This window comes from Procambarus clarkii, chromosome 2 (assembly GCF_040958095.1).
Source record: "Procambarus clarkii isolate CNS0578487 chromosome 2, FALCON_Pclarkii_2.0, whole genome shotgun sequence".
NCBI classification, from domain to species: domain Eukaryota; kingdom Metazoa; phylum Arthropoda; class Malacostraca; order Decapoda; family Cambaridae; genus Procambarus; species Procambarus clarkii.
Window position 1 is genome coordinate 44594822 of NC_091151.1, and position 21867 is coordinate 44616688.

General features: G+C 40.8%; 1 protein-coding gene across 1 annotated transcript in view; it reads left to right on the forward strand.

Moving 5' to 3' along the window:
• The first annotated feature begins 164 nt into the window (after nt 1-164).
• LOC123762414 (telomerase-binding protein EST1A) overlaps nt 165-21867 on the forward strand; it is a 47739-nt gene continuing 26036 nt past the window's right edge. The window contains exons 1-4 of the mRNA XM_045748928.2: nt 165-243; nt 5961-9138; nt 18185-18263; nt 21660-21770. Of these exons, the coding sequence (XP_045604884.2) occupies nt 5972-9138; nt 18185-18263; nt 21660-21770 (3357 nt within the window). The 5' untranslated portion in view covers nt 165-243; nt 5961-5971. The remainder of the gene's footprint in view (nt 244-5960; nt 9139-18184; nt 18264-21659; nt 21771-21867) is intronic.

A 21867-nucleotide genomic window follows, 5' to 3' on the forward strand; every position in this document is an offset into this window, starting at 1 on the left:
AAATTGCAATGAATATATTTACTTTTAATGCATACTGATTCATAATTAAACATAAATTTATAGATTTACTTTTTAATTAATAAATTGGCAAATGTTCTACACTTATATTATATATTATGTTTAGAGGGTGATGTGTACATTATATAGGTAAACAAACATTTGGTTAGTGTGGGGTTGAGACAGGTGGTGGTGCGTGTGTCTGTCTGTCTGTCACTTTCTTCTCTCCTGTTTTACACAGTGTGGGTGAGACTGACAGCTATGTGCTTTTGAGAAGTCATTCCTGTGGTCGTTACTACGTGTCTTGTAATGTTTGTTAACAGTGACGCTGTGTGGAGACTGGCTTTGTTAATAGTTTGGTTTTAGGGGTTGTGCACGTTAAATTGACATGTTTGGAAGTATATGACTTTTGAAATAGATTGTTCCATTTGTTGAAGTATCACAGCTTTCTTCCTTGTATAGTGTGTGTGGAAAAATCTCGAGATTTTTGTTATGTTCTCTTATAATCCCACAAATAGTTTATACTTTTTTACAAATTAGAAAATACTTATTCAATAGTGCATAGAAAAATTAAAGGAATAATTTGCATGCTATAACAACATAAGAACAAAAGTATTATGGAAAATGTAAAAGGTCTCTTTGACCCATATGTAGCAGCTCTTGCTTATATCCAAACATATTTATATATATGTCTAACCTAGGCTTGAAACAATTGAGTGATCCCACATCTGCTACATTACCCAATGATCTGTTCCACAAATTAGCAACTCTCAGAAAATCTTTGAAGCATGACGGGAATCGAACCAACATACACGTAATCCCAGATGTGAGCCTTAACCCAAGGACCATGATATGCTAAATATTATTAACCTTTAAATGTTAGCACTGACCACCTTCTCCTACTTATCCAGCTTGTAGAACCATTCATAGATAAAATGTGTGCATTTGAAGTAGACATGGTGCACATATTTTGCCGATACATCCAACAAAATCATGGGAATGAATGCTCTACTGTCTTCTGATAAATCAAAACAATCATGTTATACCTGATGTAGTCAGTGAGCAAACTATTCCTATCTCCCACCCATGCACTCCCACACCACCACCAGGCAGCAAGCCCTGGCAGGTGTTCGCCTTGTGACTTTATCGTATATTTTTATTTGAACCGCTCACCTCACCAGTTTATCGCACATTTTTGTTCAGACAAACCCAAAACAAATAACGGGTATATCTGGATAATTAGTGTCCAGAAAGCACATGGTCTTCTGTTCATGGCAGTGAGAAGAGAGGTAGAAAGAAACTTTGAGAAAGGGATTACAGATAAGTGTTAAAGTGTTAAGTGATAAGTGTTAAACTGCATTATGACGACCAGAGTACAGATCTTTGGCAGAAACGTAGGCTTCAGCATTTGAGTAGTTATCAGGAAGAAGTGCACCTGCATATTCATTAACAGGTTCATCACCAATAGGATGGTAATAGAGGGGTCTGGTAACCTTTACTGGAGGAGGTTGTAGCCTATTCTATAAATTCAATAAAATAAAATTGTATGTAGAGGATAAAATCCAGAGATTGAAAATGGTGATCAGATTGATGGAGAATGAAAAGGAAATGTGTGAAACACTAAACAAGCAGTGTCAAAGTGCATTTGTGAAAAATATAGTTTTCAGAGGACCAGACACAATATGAATGTCAGAGAATAACATAAGAGTACATAGAGGTGTTTAAAGATGAAGTGGAAAAATGCACAAGGAGCTAGGGATAAACAAGGCAGTTGGCCTTGATGGGGTTTCACCTTTGGGTCTGAGGGAATGTGCATCTGTGCTGAGCATTCCACTTCAATTGAGTTTTAGTCATCTTTGTTTACAAAAGTTTTGACATAATTATATCCCAGATCCTGTTAAGTACAGTCAGGTTCTTGACGCACAATCAAGAATTCCAGGTTCAAATCCTGGGCAAGACAAATGGTTACGTGCATTTCCTATAACCTAAGGTTCTGTTCACCTAGCAATAAGTACGTACTCAGAAGTTAGTCAGCTTGTTGTGGGGGTTGCATCCTGGGTGGGGGGAGGTCAGTAATTTGACCTTGGGGATGGGGACCTTAATATAAGCTTAATGTGTATATTTGACCTTGGGGATGGGGACCTTAATATAAGCTTAATGTGTATGAATACACTCTGGCTTCCTGTCTCCCGACACAATGAATTATTATACTGTATATGGAAAAGGTAAACATGGTTTGCCTTTGCCAAGGGATGACAAACGGGGAACAGGTTAAGGGTTTGCTATCTGGGAGCTGGAATTGGTGACAACCGTGAAGAGCTCAGTCCCCCAGGGTACTGTGCTTGCTCCAGTACTTTTTCTCATCCTCATTTCGGACATAGACAAGGACACAATCTATAGCACTGTATCATCCTCTGAAGATGACACTAGGATTTTTATGAGAGTACACAACATAGAGAGCACAGCAAACCACCAATCAGATGTAAATAAAGTCTTTCAATGGGCTACAGAAAATAATGTGGTATTTATTGAAGATAAGTTTCAGCTCTTGCGCTACTGGAAAAAATGAAAATATGAAAGCAGAAACCTCGTACAAAATGCAGTCAAATCATAACATAGAACGAAAAAGCAATGTAAAGGATTTGGGTGTACTCATGTCGGAAGACCTTACCTTTAAAGAACACAATAAAGTGGCTGTCACAACTGCAAGAAAAATGACAGGTTGGATAACAAGAACTTTTCAAACTAGAGATGCTATTCCAATGATGATACTCTTCAAGATGCTAGTGCTCTCCAGAGTGGAATACTAACTTAATTAACTTGGTGCACAATGACAGCCCCTTTTAAAACTGGAGAAATTGCTGATCTGGAGAGAGTGCAGAGATCATTTACTGATAGAATCCACTCAGTAAAACATCTAAACTATTGGGATTGACTAAAATTCCTAAATCTGTATTCTCTTGAGCGCAGGCGGGAGAGATACATAATAATTTACACATGGAAAATAATAGAGGGGCTGGTCCCAAACCTGTACACAGAAATAACATCACATGAGACCAGGAGGCATGGCAGGATGTGCAGAATAACCTCATTGAAAAGTAGAGGTGCAATAGGTACTCTGAGAGAGGACTCTATCAACATCAGAGGGCTGAGACTGTTCAACACACTTCCATTACACATAAAGGGCATAATTGGCCGACCCCTCACAGTGTTCAAGAGAGAACTTGACAAGCACCTCCAAAGGATACCTGATCAACCAAGCTGTGACTCATATGTCAGGCTGCGAGCAGCCACGTCCAACAGCCATGGTTTACTAGTCCAACAATGAGAAGGCCTGGTCGATGACCAAGCCGCGGGGACGCTAAGCCCCGTAAACACCTCAGGGTAACCTCAAGGTAACATTGTTAACAACATGAATGATATTATGGCTGGAAATGGGAACAAACCCATTATTTGTATCAGTGCAGGTGGAAATGATGTTGGACGAGTTAGGAGTGAGGCACTGATACAGAGGTTTAAGACAGCCATAGAATTAGTTAGGAGCAAGGGTGGAATCCCGATCATATGTGACATTCTTCCAAGAAAGGGAGTTGGAAATGAATGGTTGACGAGGGCACTTGGTGTCAACTGCCAACTGGAAAAATATTGCAAATCAAATGCAATATCATTCATAGATAACTGGGAACACTTCTATGGAGAAAATGACATGTATGCTTGGAATGGGGTTCACCTATCTAGGGCTGGGGTTGTTGCTGTTGCGAACTCATTGAAACCTGTGGTTGGAGGGGCTTGTTTGGGTTTAAACTGTTAGTAGATAGTGGTATGGGAATTGACATGGAGACAGGAGGTAATAAAAGTATGTGTTTGTGGGGGGAACAAATTGGCAAAATGATAAATGAAAGAGAAGGGCTTCAAAATAATGATACACTTAGGGTATATTACACGAACAGTAGGAGTCTAAGAAACAAAATAAATTATTTAAATGCCTTGTCTGCACAGAAAAAAGTAGATATTATTACACCTACCGAAACAGTGGATGTAGAAATAGAGAACTATTAGCTGAATATCAAATGAATGGATTTAATCTATTTCACACAGATATATTAGACGAGGAGGGGGAGTAGCCATATACAGGTATGTTAGGGAAAATTTGATATATAGTCTCAAAGAGGGAATCAAAACTGAGCCTCACACATAAACTATATGGCTAGAATTAAATGAAAAAACAAATAATCTTATAATAGGAGTTATATACAGGCCACTAAACTTAGACAGAATGGAAGCAAAGCATCTATAGGATGAAATATCTAGAGCATCCAGGTCTAACAATATTTATCATGGGTGACTTTAATTTTAATGGAATAAACTGGTTTAACAGAACAGGGAATAATGAAACAGAAGATTTTCTTGAATTGAATTGACGATTACTTTCTTATACAACACATTAATGAACCAACGCGGGAAAATAATATTTTATATTTAGTGTTAACTAACAAGTAAACACAAGTTAATGACATCGAAATAGGAAGTGAGCTAGGGAACAGTGATCACAAGTAAATCAGATTTAGCATAGAATTTAGCAGGGGCAAGCAAAGACAAATCCTAGAGGTTTTTTCAGTTATATTGAACAAAGATTAGAGAGAGATAGGTCCACTAAAAACCCATTCACTGCTGGGTAAACAGAGACTACAGTTAAGGATTGGCGCCAAGTCAATCCTCCCCGGCCAGGATACGAACCCAGGCCATAACGCTTGCGAATGTGTTGGGTGAGTGTTTTACCACTGCGCCGTGGGGACTGGGATTTATTTATTGATACAAGGGTTCTTACATTCTTGTACAGCTACTAGCATGCATAGCATTTCGGGCAGGTCCTTAATCCTATTTTCCCCGGATTACATGCAATTACATGGCTTACGGAAGTAAAAAACAAGAGTCATGAAGAGAGAAGCTAAAGGAGTGACATATACCATAAGCTAGAAGACAGAAGAAAAAGAGGTGATATGACCACTACATTCAAAATAGTAACATGAATAAAAAAAGTTGATAAAGAGAAATTCTTGAAATCTGCATCTTCAAGAACAAGATGTCATAGACTCAAATTACGGAAACAAAGCTGCTGAAGAAGCATTAGAATGTTATCTTTTGCAAACAGAGTGGTAGACAGTTGGACTAAGTAAAGTGAGGTGATACAGTAGATGCCAAAACCCTAAGTATTGTAGTTTCATAGCATCATATGACAGAGTACAGTACTAGAAAAATGGAACACCATGAGCATAGCTCACAATCAGAGAACTCTGTATGAACATCAAAGGTCCACAGTTGTTCAACATACTCCCAGCGAGTACTGTATAAGAAATATTGCCGGAATGAACGTTGACACCTTCAAGGGAAAATAAGATAGTTTGCTTCAAGAAGTGCCGGACCAACTGGGCTGTGGTGGATATGTGGGCCTGTGGGCTGCTCCAAGAAATAGCTTGTTGGACCAAGCTCTCACAAGTTTAGTTTGTCCCCGGGCTGGGCTTAGGGAATAGAAGAACTCTCAGAACCCCATCCAGGTACAACTACATTTAGATAATTGCTTAGGTAATTTCTGTTCTTTTATAAGACCATGTGTACAGTACACCACACAAATTATCATATGCTGTACATTGAACACAAATACACTCACTCAAGACTTCTTCCATCAAACCTTATGCAGTAAAATATCCACCTACTTCCTTGCCTGCCTCTCTTCTCATTTACATTCTATTCATGTGTATCATTTTAGTGCCCTCGCCTTAATCTTTCTGTTTATTGATTTTTCACTCCAAATTTTGTCATTTTCATTCTTTAGCCCCCAATGTATTTTCTTAATACCACACATGTTTCTCAGATTATTGATTATGTACAGTATGAATAATTTTTACTTGTAAAGGTTTTTACTTGTGAAGCCTTATTGAGTGACTTTATTTTATATTTTTCAGATTGAGTAAGAATGAGCTCACCAAAAGTTGACTGTGATGTTTGTGTTTTAGGGGACAGAAATGTAATCCCACAAGAAGATGTTTCAGGGGCAGCACGGATACGGAAATCCAAGAAACCAGAAATTCAAATATATCGTCCAGGAGCTCTTCGACAAAAGCGTTCTAGTGTTTCAAATGAGCATCTAATCTCAGTAACCCATGAAGAGAACACAACAAAGCCAGTTAGCACAAAGAAAGATGTTAAAGATAATGGAAAAAAATCCCTTGTGCAAGGAAGACAGGGATTATTGCAAGAACAGAAAATTATGAAAGAAGATAGAGCTATAGACAGTGCAACAAAACATAAGGAAACAGTCAATAAATATATTAAAAAAGGAAGGGAATCACATGTCGAGGTTAATGTTGACAGTAGTAAGAAAATCGGAAATGATACCCAATATTGTGAAGAGATGCATGCTAGTGAGTGTCATGCAAAAGAGAAGGAAAAATCTGGATTTGGGACCTCTAAAGAGCAAGTGAAGTTGTCAAATGCAGCTGAGGATGTGAGGATTAAAGTACAACTACTTTCAGTAAACAAATTTTCAGCTTCCACAAATATTAGATCTGATAGTCACAAAGAGGGAAACAATACACATGAAAAACAAGAAGAAACCAAGTCTCCAGCAGATGTAAAAGTTACATGTGTACAATCTATGAATAAACAAGATGAAAGCAAGTCATCGGCAGGGAAAAGTGTTTCCAACATTCCTGTTGTTACACTTCCTGAGAAAGGAAGCTGCTCTTCTTTTGACTCTGCAAACTCTGGAAACAGTAAAACAGAGGTAAATTGTAAGTTAATAAAAGAAAATAATGCAAAAGTTGGATCAGAAAAGTACTTGAGCAGGAAGAATACCAAAGGTGCCTCTGAAAAAAACCCACTTAAGAAAGACAGAAGAGGGTCTTTAGAAAGATCATCAGAGATAAAAACTAGGTCAGCTAATCATGGTAAATCATTAATAGATACAGTTTCTGTTGAACTTTCAGAAAGTCACATAGAAAAAAATAAGTGGTATGACCATAATGAAGGCTCAAGAGAAAATAGAAGAGTAAATGATGGAAAAAAAGAGAGTGAAAATAATGAACAAAGCACAACAGAAAAGGGGGAAAACCCAGTTTGTGATAGACAACAAAGTAGAAGAAATGGAGCGAGTGAATGTGACAAATCAAGACGAAAGAAGGACACTTGGTGTAATAAGAATATGGTTAATAGAATGCCTTTTAAAAAGCCAAGAGAAAACGATGGCAAAACTGGATTTGATAAACAACATAAAAGAGATGGAAATTCTTCTGGAATGAGTAAGAATGATAGAAGTTATAGAGAAAGCTATGACTATTATTATACAAAAAGTGAAAACTATAAAGGAAAAAAAGCCAGTTACTCTAAGAATGAACACATTAATGAGTCCTGCAATCAGGTTTTAAAATCTCGGACAAAATTGAACTCTGGGTATTGCCAGACCAATGAAAAGTTTGAAAATAAAGAAGAAAATCCAATAACAGTTAGTGAATTGGCTGCTAAAGTTGATGAGCTGGCTGTTGGTAAATTGGCTTCAAAAAGGGGAAGTTCAAGAAGGAAAGGAAAAGGATGGCCTGACAATTCATCTGAGGGAAAAGAAGACCTTCATGGAAGCTTCATGAAAGGTAGTATGAGAGAGGAAAAATCTTCAGAAACTAAGTTAGAGCCTTCAGATAAAGCTCTAGCAGGAAATGAGAAAGAATCTAAGTGTGCTGTATCAAATATTGCTACTCCAGAATTCAGTGAAAAATCTCCCAGAGTAAAGAGCTATTCAAATGTTAGGGAGAACAGAAAAAACAGAGGAAACAAATCCCTTAATATGGGGAAAATCCATAGCAACCACCAAGAAGAAATTAAGATTCAAGTGACCATTAATAGAAATAGCCATGAAAGAACTTCAAGTATACGACTGAGGAGTGAATCCGATACAGAGGAATTTGAAAGTAAATCACAAAATACGCAAGGAGTATTGAGGAACAGAAATAAAGATGACGTGCCTTCCTTATCACAGAAACATAGCTCCAGTATGAAATCAAAATCAGTGGGGTATGGAAAGGCTGCACAAGATATTAATGTACCAGAGTTCAAAGACAATCCAGGAGAATTTGACATGGAGCATGATGTAGATCAAATGACTTTTATTGATGTTCCAGATGACTTGATAGATGAAGTGGACAGAGACATGTCTTGGTGTAATCAACATGTGGGTGGGACTAAAACACCCACTTGGGAGGACGAGAAATCAACCTGGAAGAGCAGGAGGGACAAACATTCTGAGAATGAAGACCAACAGAGAAGGGTTGAAAGTCCTGGTCGTAGAGCTGGCCTCATTCAGCTGTCCACAACAGTGTCTGGTACTGATAATTCTGGCTCAGAACCTGCAGTTTCTCATCAGTTACCTGCTGCAACACAACAGCTGCAGAAACATTTGTACAATCCACATAATCCAAGCAAACCTGTGCTAGTTGTTCCCAGTGCCCGAGATTTACCAGTATCTCGGGATCCTCACCGTGAGGTTGGTAGGGGCTTCGGGGACAGCGTCACTGGGTCTCTTCTCGCGGAAAACAGCAATATAAGTGAGTATGCAGTTGAAGGTCGCAATCCAAAGATTGATCCAAGCCTCCTTTATAATATTCAGAAAGGCGAGATGGACATAAATTATTATGTCAGTAGTAACCAGCTTCCAGTGGAATTCCGTCGTATAATGGATATCCGCCATCATTTGCAGGGATGTTACAAACAACTCCTGACCTCTGATATCCGTATGTGTCAAGAAAAAAATGTGGAAGGTTGCTTGTGGAAGACATTGTACTATGTTATAATTGAGAAGTTGCGAGAATATATTAGCAGGGATCCAACTTTGAAAGATCGAAGCCTTTCTACACTCCTTATGTTGGTGGATGAAGGCCAGCGTTACCTCCAAGACTTGCTGGAAGCTCTTCAGCGAGAATATGGTTTTACCCTAGAGGACCATTTAGAGGAGGAAGGCACCTCACACACTGAGATCCGGGGTAAGGCGAGGATAGCATTGATGTCAGCTCAGAAGTTGCTTCTCTCGCTTGGAGATCTTGCACGATACAGAGAGCAGTACAGTTCTACTCCAAACTTTAATCTTGCAAAGAAGTAAGTCATAGACAAAATTTACTTGTTCTGTTTTGATATCATTTGAAGGAAAGGATAATTAATGTGTCCTTAGAGGTCATATATTTCTTAGAATATATGAACAAAAGCAGTAGGAATTATTGCAAAGGGACTATTAATCCATTCTGGGCAAAGCTCTTCTAGATCCAACTCGCTCCCCTTCATTGTATCTATAGAGTCTATCTGTAAAGCTAGTTATACTAGGTTTCTTCCTAATTTTTGTTAGATTTGGCTGAAATAAATATTTAGGATTTGCCTTGGCCAACACTGCTACTGTATATACACTGTTATATCAGTAGCACCATTCAGCTCTTTCCCCTCCTACCTGTGTCTTAGTACTATATTAAGAGATATTGTTCTGTTATATAATAATCATTCTGTGATTGATCTCCAGTTACAGAACTCTACTATAATAATTATATGTGGTGAATGTGTGATGAATTAACTGATTTTGTTAACATGATAAATAAATTGGGGATGACAAATACAAATCTCTCATGGATAGAGATCGGCTTTACAGTATTTTGTTTTCTAGCTTATCTGCAGGTAATATTCATAGCACTGCTTTAGTCAGTACAGTACAAAATATTTGTTTTCTGTGGGGTCACCCTTTGGCTTCCTGGAGCTATCGGCCTGATATGAGATATATTAGTCTAGAGCATTAGTCAATGGAGTACAGCCTACTGGGGACCATGAGCCAGAACCTGGCCCCCCTCAGAGAGGCAAGGGAGCAATGGCCTCTGGAAATCCCCCCCTGTGGTTGGAGGTATTCCTTGTCTGCCATCATCTGGGGTTAGGCACCCAGAAAGGTAGGTATAATAAAACAAACATCACTTGGTAAAAAAAATTGCAACCGAAAACTAAAAAGGGCAGCAGAACTCCTCCCAAATCTCAAGGAAACGAGCAAATGTCACATCACCACCGCTGCGCCACTTGTCTGTGCAGCTTGGGGGAGGGGGGAGTTTGCATGTAGGTCCCTCCTAACCACGCCACACACTGTGGTTATCTAGGTATGTTATGCAGGCTCATGTGTCAGGTTAGGTCAGGAGTGTGGTCTCACTGGTAGGTTTCGACGGGTTTCTTCAGCATGGGGTCCTCCTCTCCTGGGTTGTGGGTGCCGGGTTGTAGACCTGCTCGGATGAGGTGGTCCTTGATGGACTTACCTCTCTTCCACGCAATCATTGGTGTATCTTATGGAAATTCTCCTAAGAAGGGTGGTTACTGTATGTCTCCCTCATCCAGGTCTATACGTTTGTGAGTTTCTGTTGTAGTTTCCCCGCAAAACCAGAAAAGAACAGGGTACGGAGGATCCATCTCTTATCCTACAACAGTGGGGCCGAGGGCCTGAGAAGTTGTTCTCTGATCTTCCCGCCTAGTTTCTCCAGGGCATGGATCAGCGTTTCCTCTTTGCCAGAACATCTCCCGCAGGTTGTTTAGCTGGGGTTTGAGGGTTTCGTCTTTGCTGTTTATTCTTTTAAGGCATATTCCTAGGGAGAAGGATAATGATTTCTTCAGGGCTAGCGGATGGCATGAGTCAAACTTCGGTATGTGTGAAGGTTCGTAGGTTTGTAATACGCCTTCGTGTTCAGGTGTCAGGTTGTCTTGTCCACATAAACTGGTGTGTTTAGAAAATTTATTGTAGTGTCGTCATGTTGTAGGGTAAATTTTATGATAATGTGGACTGTGTTCACCCAGGCAAAGAAACCCTCTAGACGTGGGAGTTCGCCTACCATGACTTCAAAGATATCGTCTATATGTCTGTAATACACTGCCGAGGCGTCCTCTCTGTGGGATCTGTCCCTTTCAAATACTACATGCATTAAGATGTCAGCAATAACTACGCTACTGGACGCTTCTATGGCAGTGCTCTTCATCTGTCTATATGCCTTACCATCAAATTGAAGGAGGGTATTCCCTCATTACATGGAGTATGGCTTCCACTAATAACTGTCTGTGAGGCGTCCTCTATACAGTGGTACCTCGCATAACGAATTTAATCCGTTCCATGTTTGTCATGTGAAACGGACGTCATACAAAACGAGTGTCCCCCCATGTAACCAGTGTGATGCACTGTGTTTATTGTGAAATTCCCCCAGAGTGCATGACATCAAATGTTCCCCAAAATATAATTTTTCTTTGCAAAATGATAAATTACCGTCCCTGAACATGTCTATGTAAAAATAATTACCAAATTCCACTTACTTTGCCTGTGAGGGCGTGGACAAGGTGCGCTGTGACGTCATCAGGGGCTGGTCGCACGTGTGTGAAGCTCCCAGACACGGTCGCGCAGGCCATTCAAGCACTGCGTGTTGCCACAAATATATTTTCAAATATTTTTTCTATGCATTTCCAATGTGGTTTTATTTGTTTCTTTTATCGTATATGATACATATTTGTGACCTTTACAATATGTATACAGTAGAATGTTCATAATTTTCCATGGAACTGTGATACATGTGTCAGTAATGTGTCCACAATAAATGTTTATTGTCACAATATTACATGGTAAAAATTCACTAAAATTACAATATGTACAGTTTCACATACTATTTACACAGTAACACACTGTAATACACACTCAGTACTTTGGAGGTGGGTAATAGTCAACGAAGTAGTCTTTGGTGCCATGTATCCTCGAGTGTGTGATACACTCAGTATCCACGAGTGTGTGATATGCAGCGAAACAGCCAACGGGGCAGAGTGTCACTTTGCACTCCACGCACCAGGTGCTGATACATCATTTTTGCTCTCTGTGGGTAGTGTTCCTGCATACTATGCACGCACGTTTACCCTTCTCCCATGATGCTGTGCCTGGCATATACTCGAGCAAGTGTACTTCGAAGTTCTCGTTACCCCTCAGTCTGTCTGGAGCTGCGTGTGGCATTGTTGCTTGCACCCTGCGCAGTGCAACGGAGCCCTCCTTGCCATACTTTACAAGGAGCTGTGACACAACACCTGCACTGAATGTATGTATTGACGGTTTCCTGCCAGATTTTACCAGGTACATATTGAAGCAGTTGAGCACAGCAACATCTGTTAGGTGGAAGAACTTTTTCGTCCACTTCACAGAATTGTACATGCACTCCACTGCACCAAGCATCATGTCACAGTTATCAACGAGGCGCATGTTCATGTTATAGTCTATGACACAGTCTGGTTTATACATGGGGAAACGCATCTGAAAGTGGACTTTGCCACTGTTCAATATCGCACCGGTGTGAATCATAGTCAGCATATTCACCTCGTCTGTCCTTCCACCGCACTGACAGCATATTGTCACACTTGCACAACTGGCAATCATCCACTGCTATACCAATACCGAACACTGGCATTTCCTTCCTGTGGGCCTTCACAGTGCCACATATGCCGGTGTTGTGGGCAAGGAGGTATCTGGTCAACAAGGGGCTGGTGTAATAGTTGTCGGTGAATAGGATATGCCCCTTGTTCAGCAATGGTTCCATCAGGGTTTTTACAACACTGCCGGAGAACCCGTGTTCATCTTGAGCTAGTATGTCGATGTCTGTACCAGAATACAATATCATGTCCAAGACGATACCAGTCTCACAGTCGCACAGCACGATAAACTTCAGTCCAAAACGGTGCCGCTCTGATGGGATGTACTGCTTGAATGCCAGTTGCCCCTTGAACAGTACTAGCAATTCGTTGATAACCACATTCGGTCCAGGTACAAAATAATCCCTGAACTTCCCTCTCATGTCACTGAACACCTTCTGTACCTTCCACAGTCTGTCGTTTCTGTCCTCATTTGCATTATTCTCGAAATGCATGCACCTGAGAATCAAGAGGAACCTATCACGCGACATATACCGGTTGAACACGGGAGATGGAACTAGGCTGTCTTTGTTCCAATAATCCTGGATGACAGCTTTCTTGGAGTGCCTCATCATGATGCTGAGTGCCAGAAACACGTACATTTCGTCAACTGTCGTGTCCTTCCATCACGTGAGGCAGGTAAAATGCCGGCGTCTATGAGGCTGTGACCGTACCTGTTTGTCTCAGTCACAAGATGCGTCATGAATTCGTTGTCGAAATACGCTTGGAAATATTCCATTTCTATCATATCATCACCAGTATATGGGATTAATGGTGTAACACCAAAATCAGTAGCATCAAACGTTGGTATGTGAGGGACAAATGTGGCGCAATCCTCCCACACAAGTACACTCGGGGGTTTGGTGTTGGTGCCAACACCGCCACGAGCACCAAAAACATGGCTTCGTTGTCTGGTTATCTTGAGGTTATCTTGAAATGATTTCGGGGCTTTAGTGTCCCTGCAGCCCGGTCCTCGTTCAGGCCTCCACCCCCAGGAAGCAGCCCGTGACAGCTGACTAACACCCAGGTACCTAATTTACTGCTAGGTAACAGGGGCACAGGGTGAAAGAAACTCTGCCCATTGTTTCTCGCCGGCGCCCGGGATCGAACCCGGGACCACAGGATCACAAGTCCAGTGTGCTGTCCGCTCGGCCGACCGGCTCCCTGGAGCTGCGTGCGGGTATGCTAGGCGATAAGGCAGATTTACGTACTGTAGGCCTACCACAAACACCTGATGTTGAGGGGCCACTGTCGTCATTGTCCAGTTGCTGTGAGACACTCTGCTGCCTGCCATGACGTGTTGCTGAGGCAGGAAAACCCTGCCTGGTAACACCCTCGCTGCTCGTACTCGGGTAGTCCACACTACTTGTATTGGAGCCTATGTCACTGAAGCCCGAGAACGATTCATCATTTGTACTGTCACTAAATAAACTTGCGTCTGGGAACATACATGGTGGTGGTGATGATAACGGTGTTGACCCAGGGCGGCCAGGCAGGCTGGGCGAAGCGCGTGTGCCGTACACGCTCGCCACATCATCCACCACAGTCTCTCCTTCACTCGTATCAGACCTCTGTGTAAGGTCTTAATCTGGATCATAGGATCATAGTCTAGGTCATCATCCATAGCACCATCATCATACAAAATGTCGTGTATCTCCTCCTCAGAGAGTCGTTTTCCATGACTGCGGGTCACCGTGGAGCGGGAGCTCGTAGACGATGCATCAGACATGGTTGCTGCTTTGAAACTGAGGCTCCCCACGGCCACAGGGCATGCTGGGAATATTTTTCAAGATGGCGGACGATCACTGGGGCCCCAAGGCATCCATTTCGTACCCTGGTCACCGCGCGCCAGTTTTGAATGGAACATGAAAAATACAAATACCTGGAGGCGCGTTGCGCAAACCAGACGAGGGCCTGCAGGTGCGTTACGCAGTTCAGGGGTTAAGGGCCTCCTTTCGTGCTGGTTTGATTTGAGGGTCCGCTGGTCGTTTCGTCCTCAAGGTCAAGGATAGGCTTGGTGAGATTTCACATGTCCTTTTCGTCCTTGACATGTTGATTTCCATCTTAACCTAGGTGATGGCCTTACATTCATCATCAATACCTCCTAACACTTGACACAGAAAAAATGGGGGAAAAGAATACAAAGTTACTAGGTTTTTGTTCCCTTTTTGTTTCTAAAGTGTCGAGTGTGAAAAGTAACAAAAGATAGTATTCATCCCAGAAATGGAGTCTGTATCCCGCTCACCCCTAATGGAGGATCAGGGAAAACTTCATGCCTTAACTTGGTGAAGGAGCTGTTTTATGTCCCAAGTTTCGCCCTTCAGAATTTCCCCCTAGTTAGAGGAGAGGGAATAGTGTTGGGGGAATGCAAAACTGGGTACAGCCGACTGTTTCATAGGACTGTTACTCTTCAGCCCCAGTGATGCGGAATCGTGCTTTGTTTCATCTCCGGCCTGCTCATGCACCACCTGAGCCGTCCTGGTCCTTGGAACGGGTGCTCTCTTCTCTCTTCTCATCGGTTTGTGGTGGCCCCTTCAGTTCAAGATTGTCTTCCAAGGCTCTGTTTCTGTTGGCTTTGGCCTCTGGGGTCGGGTTGGCAAGTTTTATGCTCTCCTCCGGTGCAGGGGTTTACTGCTCTTCCGGTCCTGGTGGTCAATTTGTTTGGTTGCAGCCATCTCCTTTTTTGCCGAAGAATGAGACAGCGGCTTTCCAGAGGGCCCTTTGGGTCATTGATGCTTGGTTGGTCAGGCTGGGGTTGCATCATGTGTTGTGTCCGGTTGCGGCTCTTTGCCATTATTTTCGTGCCTTGACCTCTGTGGCCAGGGACGTGCTTTGGGTTGATCTGGTTTCCCTCGTTTCCTGTTCCAGGGCTCGGGTCTCCCAGGTTGTCTACAGGGTTATTAAGTCTAGCCAGCCTGCAGTCTATCCTCATGCCCATGACGTTCGTAAGTTTACTGCTTTGGCTGCTGTCTTCGGCAATATGTCTAGGACTGACATTTGGGCACGGGAATTTTGGAGGTCGAAAAGGTTCCTGGCTGCCCATTATTTGGTAAACATTCCTGGTCCTGGGCGTTTGTGTGTGGCTTTGGGTCATGGGGTTGCAGCCAGTTGTCTTGACTTCGAGTTGAGGAGCACGTGGTGGCCACTTCCCGGGTAAGTCCCTCTTTTACTTATCTTGGGTTATGTAGTTGCAGGGAGCTAAGGGTCCCCCCTCACAGAAAACCAGCATTGAATTTAATGAAACGCCATTTTCTGGGTGAGCCCCGGAACTTCAGCATCATAGACATTTTACGGTACAGTGCATGACTAAAAAGGTTTTGAAAAGTAGGAAAATAAAGAGAGATCTATACAGTGCTATGAATGGTGGGAATGAGTGCATTGGTGCAGTGAATATCTTTAACTACCGTGCTGCGCCGAGTTTATTGTGAAATTCCCCCGGTGCACATGAAATAAAGTTTTTCAAAAAATTCTTTTTTCTTCGTAAAATGATAAATTCCCTTTCCTGATCATGTCTATGTAAAAATAAATACCAAATTCCACTTACTTTGGCTGTGGGGACGTGGACAAGGTGCGCTGTGACGTCATCAGGGCCTGGTCGCCCGTGCGTGAATCGCCCAGACACGGTCGCGCGGGCCATTCAAGCACCGGGTGTTGCCACAAATATATTTTCAATTATTTGTTTTATGTATTTCCAATGCGGTTTTATTTGTTTTTTTATCGTATATGATGCATATTTGTGTCCTTTACAATATGTATACAGTAGAATGTTCATAATGTTCCATGGAACTGTGATACATGTGTCAGTAATGTGTCCACAATAAATGTTTATTGTTGCAATATTACCTGTTAAAAATTCACTAAAATTACAATATGTACAGTTTCACACACAATTTACACAGTAACACACTGTATTACACACTCAGTACTTTGGAAGTGAGTAATAATCAACGAAGTAGTCCATGGTACACAGAGCGACTTCGCTCTCAGTGCACCAGGTACAGATAAATTTTTGCTTCCTGTTTCTTCATTCTGTGTGCTTGCAAATAACGCACTCACATACACCCTTGGCTTTAGTACTTGTAGGTTGTATGTAGCCAAGCTTGTAAAGCATAAGGTAGTATTGAAAAGATTATAGGAAAAGATCAATTTGTAAGGTAGTCTTGAAAAGATCGCTTTGTATGGTCTCACACAGGAAAAGATTCAGCTTGCCTCAAAGAGTGTCCGTCAGTCAGAAAGAGATTCCGCTAGCCTCAAAGAGTGTCCGTCAGTTAGGAAGAGATTCAGGTATTCTTGAAAATATCTATCGAAAAAAACACCATGAAAGCCGCTAACACTGTTCATCTATGCTACTTGTATCAGATTCATCATCACTGAACGCAGAAAACGATTCATCTATGTATCATCTAAATAAATTGGAGATAGCATAGGATTGCAAGGGTGACGCTCAGAGCTACAACCGGGATATGCTCGCTGTATCGTCCTCATAGGTGCTGTATCACTTGCATCCGACCTTTGTGTTAGGTCCTTATTGCGCCTAGCTTCACCAATATTATGACCCTTATGTTCTTCAAACAATAAGGTTTGAATTTCACAGACAGAGCGTTATCTTTCAACACCGCGTCGGACAAGTGTTTGGAAGCCAGAGGCGTGTGCGCCACCCATGGTTGCTCATTCAGTACTAACCCAGCCAGCATCCTTAGGGCATTCTGGGATTTTTTCCCAAGATGGCTGCCTCTCACTGGAGGTCCTAAGAGTCCATTTTGTACACAACCAACCTCGTACATATTTAGAATTGGTACCGAAAAATAATAGAGTTTTCTCGGTTGGCGCAGTTTCCCGCCGACCGAGAATACTCGGTTGGTGCAGTTAAGTGGTTAATGTTATTGGGCCATGTAGCTTCCTGCATACATTCTATAAGCATTCTATAGTCTCCCTGGAACCCTTCCTCCCTTTGGTCGGCAGTAGGGTTTGCTTTTGATGCTCAGCCTCCGAACTGGGGAGGTTGGTTGGAGCAGCTGGCGCGGGGGTCCGGGGCTCCCCCTTCGAGGGGGGGGGGGCTGTGCGGATGTGTGATACAGCGGCGGTGATGTGATGTTTTCTTGTTTCCTTGAGAGTTGGGGGAGTTCTGCCTCCCTGTTTGGTTTTCGGTTGCAATTTTCTTACCTAGTGGGGTTTGTTTTGTTATGCCTACTTTTCTGGGTGCCTAACCCCGGTTGATGGCAGATAAGTGATACCCCCAACCATGGGGGGTTTCCACAGGCCATTGCTCCCTTGCTTCTCTGAGGGGGCCAGGTTCTGGCTTGTGGTGCCCCGGTAGGCTGAACTCTATTGACTAATGCCCTAGAGTAATATATCGCATATCAGCCTGATAACTCCAGGGAGCCACCAGGGCTCACCCAGAAAATGGTGTTTCATTACATTTAACGCTGTTTTTTTTTTTTTTAGAATTCTCAATCTTTACACTTGGGAAATTAGAAAACACTTGAAGTGTAAGTCTTTTGTTGGTTAAATATATTGGCACATAAAAACAGTAGGGTTAGTAAGACATTGGAAAAGTAGGAAATGTTCTTTGTGAAATTAAGATCATGTTACTGCTATTGTACCCGTTTTAAAGGGGTACAATAGCAGTACAATAAAGGGGTAATTTCTGTACCCCTGTACAGAAATTAAAAAATAACTGGATGTTTTTATTTAGGTGGTATCAGATGGCTCTTCAAGTGCACCCAAGGAATGGTCGACCCTTCAACCAGTTAGCAATTATTGCTGTAAATCAGGTAAGGTATGCTATAGTGACTCAGAATTTGTAAGGTCAACCTCAAGTCTATAGGTTAATGAGCTTATTGGCCATGATGTGTAGTGAATTTTGAAAACTGTTTATATTACAGTATTGTGTAAAAATTAATTCACCATATTTATAAAATATATGTTACTACTGTATTTTATATATCATAATAATTATTTATTATGAGTTAGAGCCTCACAGTCTGACTCAAATAATATTGCATTCAATTCATCAACAATAAAGATAGTCTTATGCTGTAATGACAAAATGTTGGTCCTTCATATTGACTTACTTATAGGTATGTGTTATTCTAAAATATGATTCACAAGCATAATCACATAAATTTGGCAAATTTAGAACTTCAGCATCATAGGCATTTTAAGGTACAGTGCATGACTAAAAAAGTTTTGGAAAGTAGGAAAATAAAGAGAGATCTATACAGTGCTATGGATGGTGGGAGTGAGTGCATTGGTGCAGTGAATATCCTTAATGTTAGTGGGTCATGAGCTTCCTGCATACATTCTATAAGCATTTGAAATCAAAGGGTAGCTTGTCTTAAATTTCAATAAATGCTTTGATAATCCCATAATAGTACAGTATTGTTGGTCACAAATAATACCCATGGAAGTTTTGCAATACCATATATGCATTGTGCAATTATGTATTTACTAAGAACTTTCATTTGTCTATTTTCTCTAGTAAGATTCCACTATATTCATCATCATCAGATTGTGCAGATAGGCAGGGGTCATTATACAGCACGATGCTTCAGGATAATTTTCAACATACCTTCAGGGTCATATTGTGCTGATGGAGTCATTGGAGAAATAATCCATCGAGCCTAGAATTGAGTGTAAGAGGTCAATCCATAAAAAATTGAAACTCTTTCAATACCTTGCTTGGCAACACTGCTGATTTCTTAACAAGGGGGGCCTCATTAATAACCAGTAAGCCTCATAGTCGTTAAACCAATTACCACTTTTCCTGTTCAAGAGTCCACTGACCCAATTCAGCTCACATAATTTAATCCATAAATGTTGTCCAGTGTGTTGTCAGCAATCTGGGGGACCAGTTTTTTGTTTACAGTTAGTTGGATTTGTGTTTTCATTTAAAGCATTGTTATTGTGTGCAGTGGGCTGTTTTTTGTGTTATGATCTGGCTCTGATAGTAGTATATATCAGCTTCACATGTTTGTTATTAGTCTTTGTGTGTGTTTCTCTCTGACCTCATATTTTAGCTCGGTGCTGGTGTATACAGTAGTAGTTTAGCTCTTATCGACATCACCTCATTCACTGGCCTTCCCTGGTACTTCACCAATGATTATATGTATTTGTAGTTGTGCATTGGGCATGTTCATTTGTTCCTTCATCAGTCTGCTGTAGGCACAGTTCATTGTTACCCCTAGGCTGTGCCTTGGTAGAATGGGTGGATTTTATTTGTATTTTATTTTACAACCATGATCATGCCTTTCTTTCCTTTATTGGGCATCATGACAGAGTTCAGTTTGTGATTGTTGAGCATTCGTGCTCTGGCACACTGGCTTCTTCCTTGGATTTTGCTCAGGGAAGTCAGACCTAAAAACCTGCTCAAGATTTATTGATTTAGTTTTCCAAGCTCTGGGCATCATAGAATAGCACATGATGCCCAGCAACAAGAACAAATTAATATAATCTAATGATTAATATATTTTAGAAATATGCTAGGCTCCTTGCACAATGTTCTTTATGTGATCCTCAGGTGATAGTTCTCTATCTAGAATCACAACCTAGATCTCTTTCTTTATCAGAATTTTTAAATCTTTTCACATAATTTTTAGGTTGTGTGTGGTCTATTTTTTCCTATTCCACATTCCATAACATGACATTTATTCACATTAAATTCCACTTTGCCAAGTAGTGCTCCATACACTTATGTCCAGGTCTTCTTGAAGGGCATGGTAATTGTCTAAATTTCTCATCTTCCCTAGTATCTTAGCATCATTGGCAAACATGTTCATATAATTCTGTGTTCCTTCTGGTAGGTTGTTTATGTAGACAATGAGCATTACTGGTGCAAGAACCGAACCCTATGGTACTCCACCCGTAACGTTTCTCCGGTCCAAAGGTAGTGGACCAAACAGCCAAAGTAAGTCTTTGAGTACAGAAGAATTGGTAAATACAGAAAAGGAAAAGATCGATTTTTAAAGATTACTCTATATAGAGCTAAACAGATAGAAGAAGTACTGAGGAAAGTTAGAAAATTGCAAAGTGATGAGGATGGGAAATTATGGTCATTAAGATGAGATCTTTCAGAGGAAAACAGAGAGAAACTGAAACTCAATGAAGCAAAATGTTGAGTAAGAATGAAGAATATTTTTTTTTTCTACAAGGTGATAGGGATCAGGAAGTCTGTGAATTGGTACATAAAAACAAGCCTACAAAATCAGTAGAGGAATTGTGAGTGAGTGTCATAAATTCTAGCCAGCCTGTGGTTTGCCCTTGGACAGACCATAGGCTGGCTACAAAACTTAAAGGTAGTTTTCCTCCAGGTTAGTGATTATTGAAGACTTGATGAAGAATTATGAAGAATTATGAAGGAAAAGTTATTAAATTAGAATAAGAAAATGAAGGGCTCAATAATGATTTTCGTAATTTAAAAGGGAGTATTTTTCAGTAGAATAAGGACATTACCAGCGTGATAGATAAGGTAAGAACACAGGCAGCACAAATCAAAGAACTAGTGGAAGAAAATGAGATATGGAAAATGAAGAGGGGCGAATTTGAAGAAATTAACGGGAAAATAAACTTGTGTGGTGAACAACTCAAAGTAACTCTACAGACTAGTGCAAACATGGAGTTAGGCAAGGATATGCTAAGGAAAATGCATGGACATCTCAAATAGAAGAGGTTAATAAAGGACTGGAAAAGTGCATGGCAGAAATACAAAAACATGAGCTAGTTGTAAAAGAGTCCATAATAATTGTTTGGTGTTTATGTTACGTTTTGGCAGGCAGGGAAACACGCTTTAGTGTTAAGGGTTTATTCTACAGCAGCAACAACAACAAAACAAACACCCGTATAGGTTTTGTGTATCAATTATATACAGTACTTACAGAACAAAGGCACATCTATGCTTAATATTATGAACCTAAACTAGGTAGTATTTAATCCTACAAAACACCTTCCATCCTAACATTCCTTCCCTTTTAAATAAACTCTACCCTTCTACAGAAATGACCATGACCACCACCTGGAGACCTGACAGTCTGCAGGGGGTGTTCATGTGTTATTTAGTATGCCTGATAGTTCCTAGTGTACAGTATTAATTGACTATCTTAATGTTGTCAATTACTGTTTGTACTTTCATTGTTTTATTTTAATGTTTGTAATAGTTTTGTTTATTTTAACAGAAACGACCCCTGGATGTCGTATATTATTATATACGCTCGCTGACTGCCTCCAACCCTTTTATGTCAGCACGTGACTCTCTTGTTTCAATGTTTGATGACATAAGAAAAAAGGTAACTATAAGAAGACCTGATATGTATATATTTTTGTAATATTGTTATGTATATATGTTATTTATATTTTTAATATTAATAACATAATAACATATTG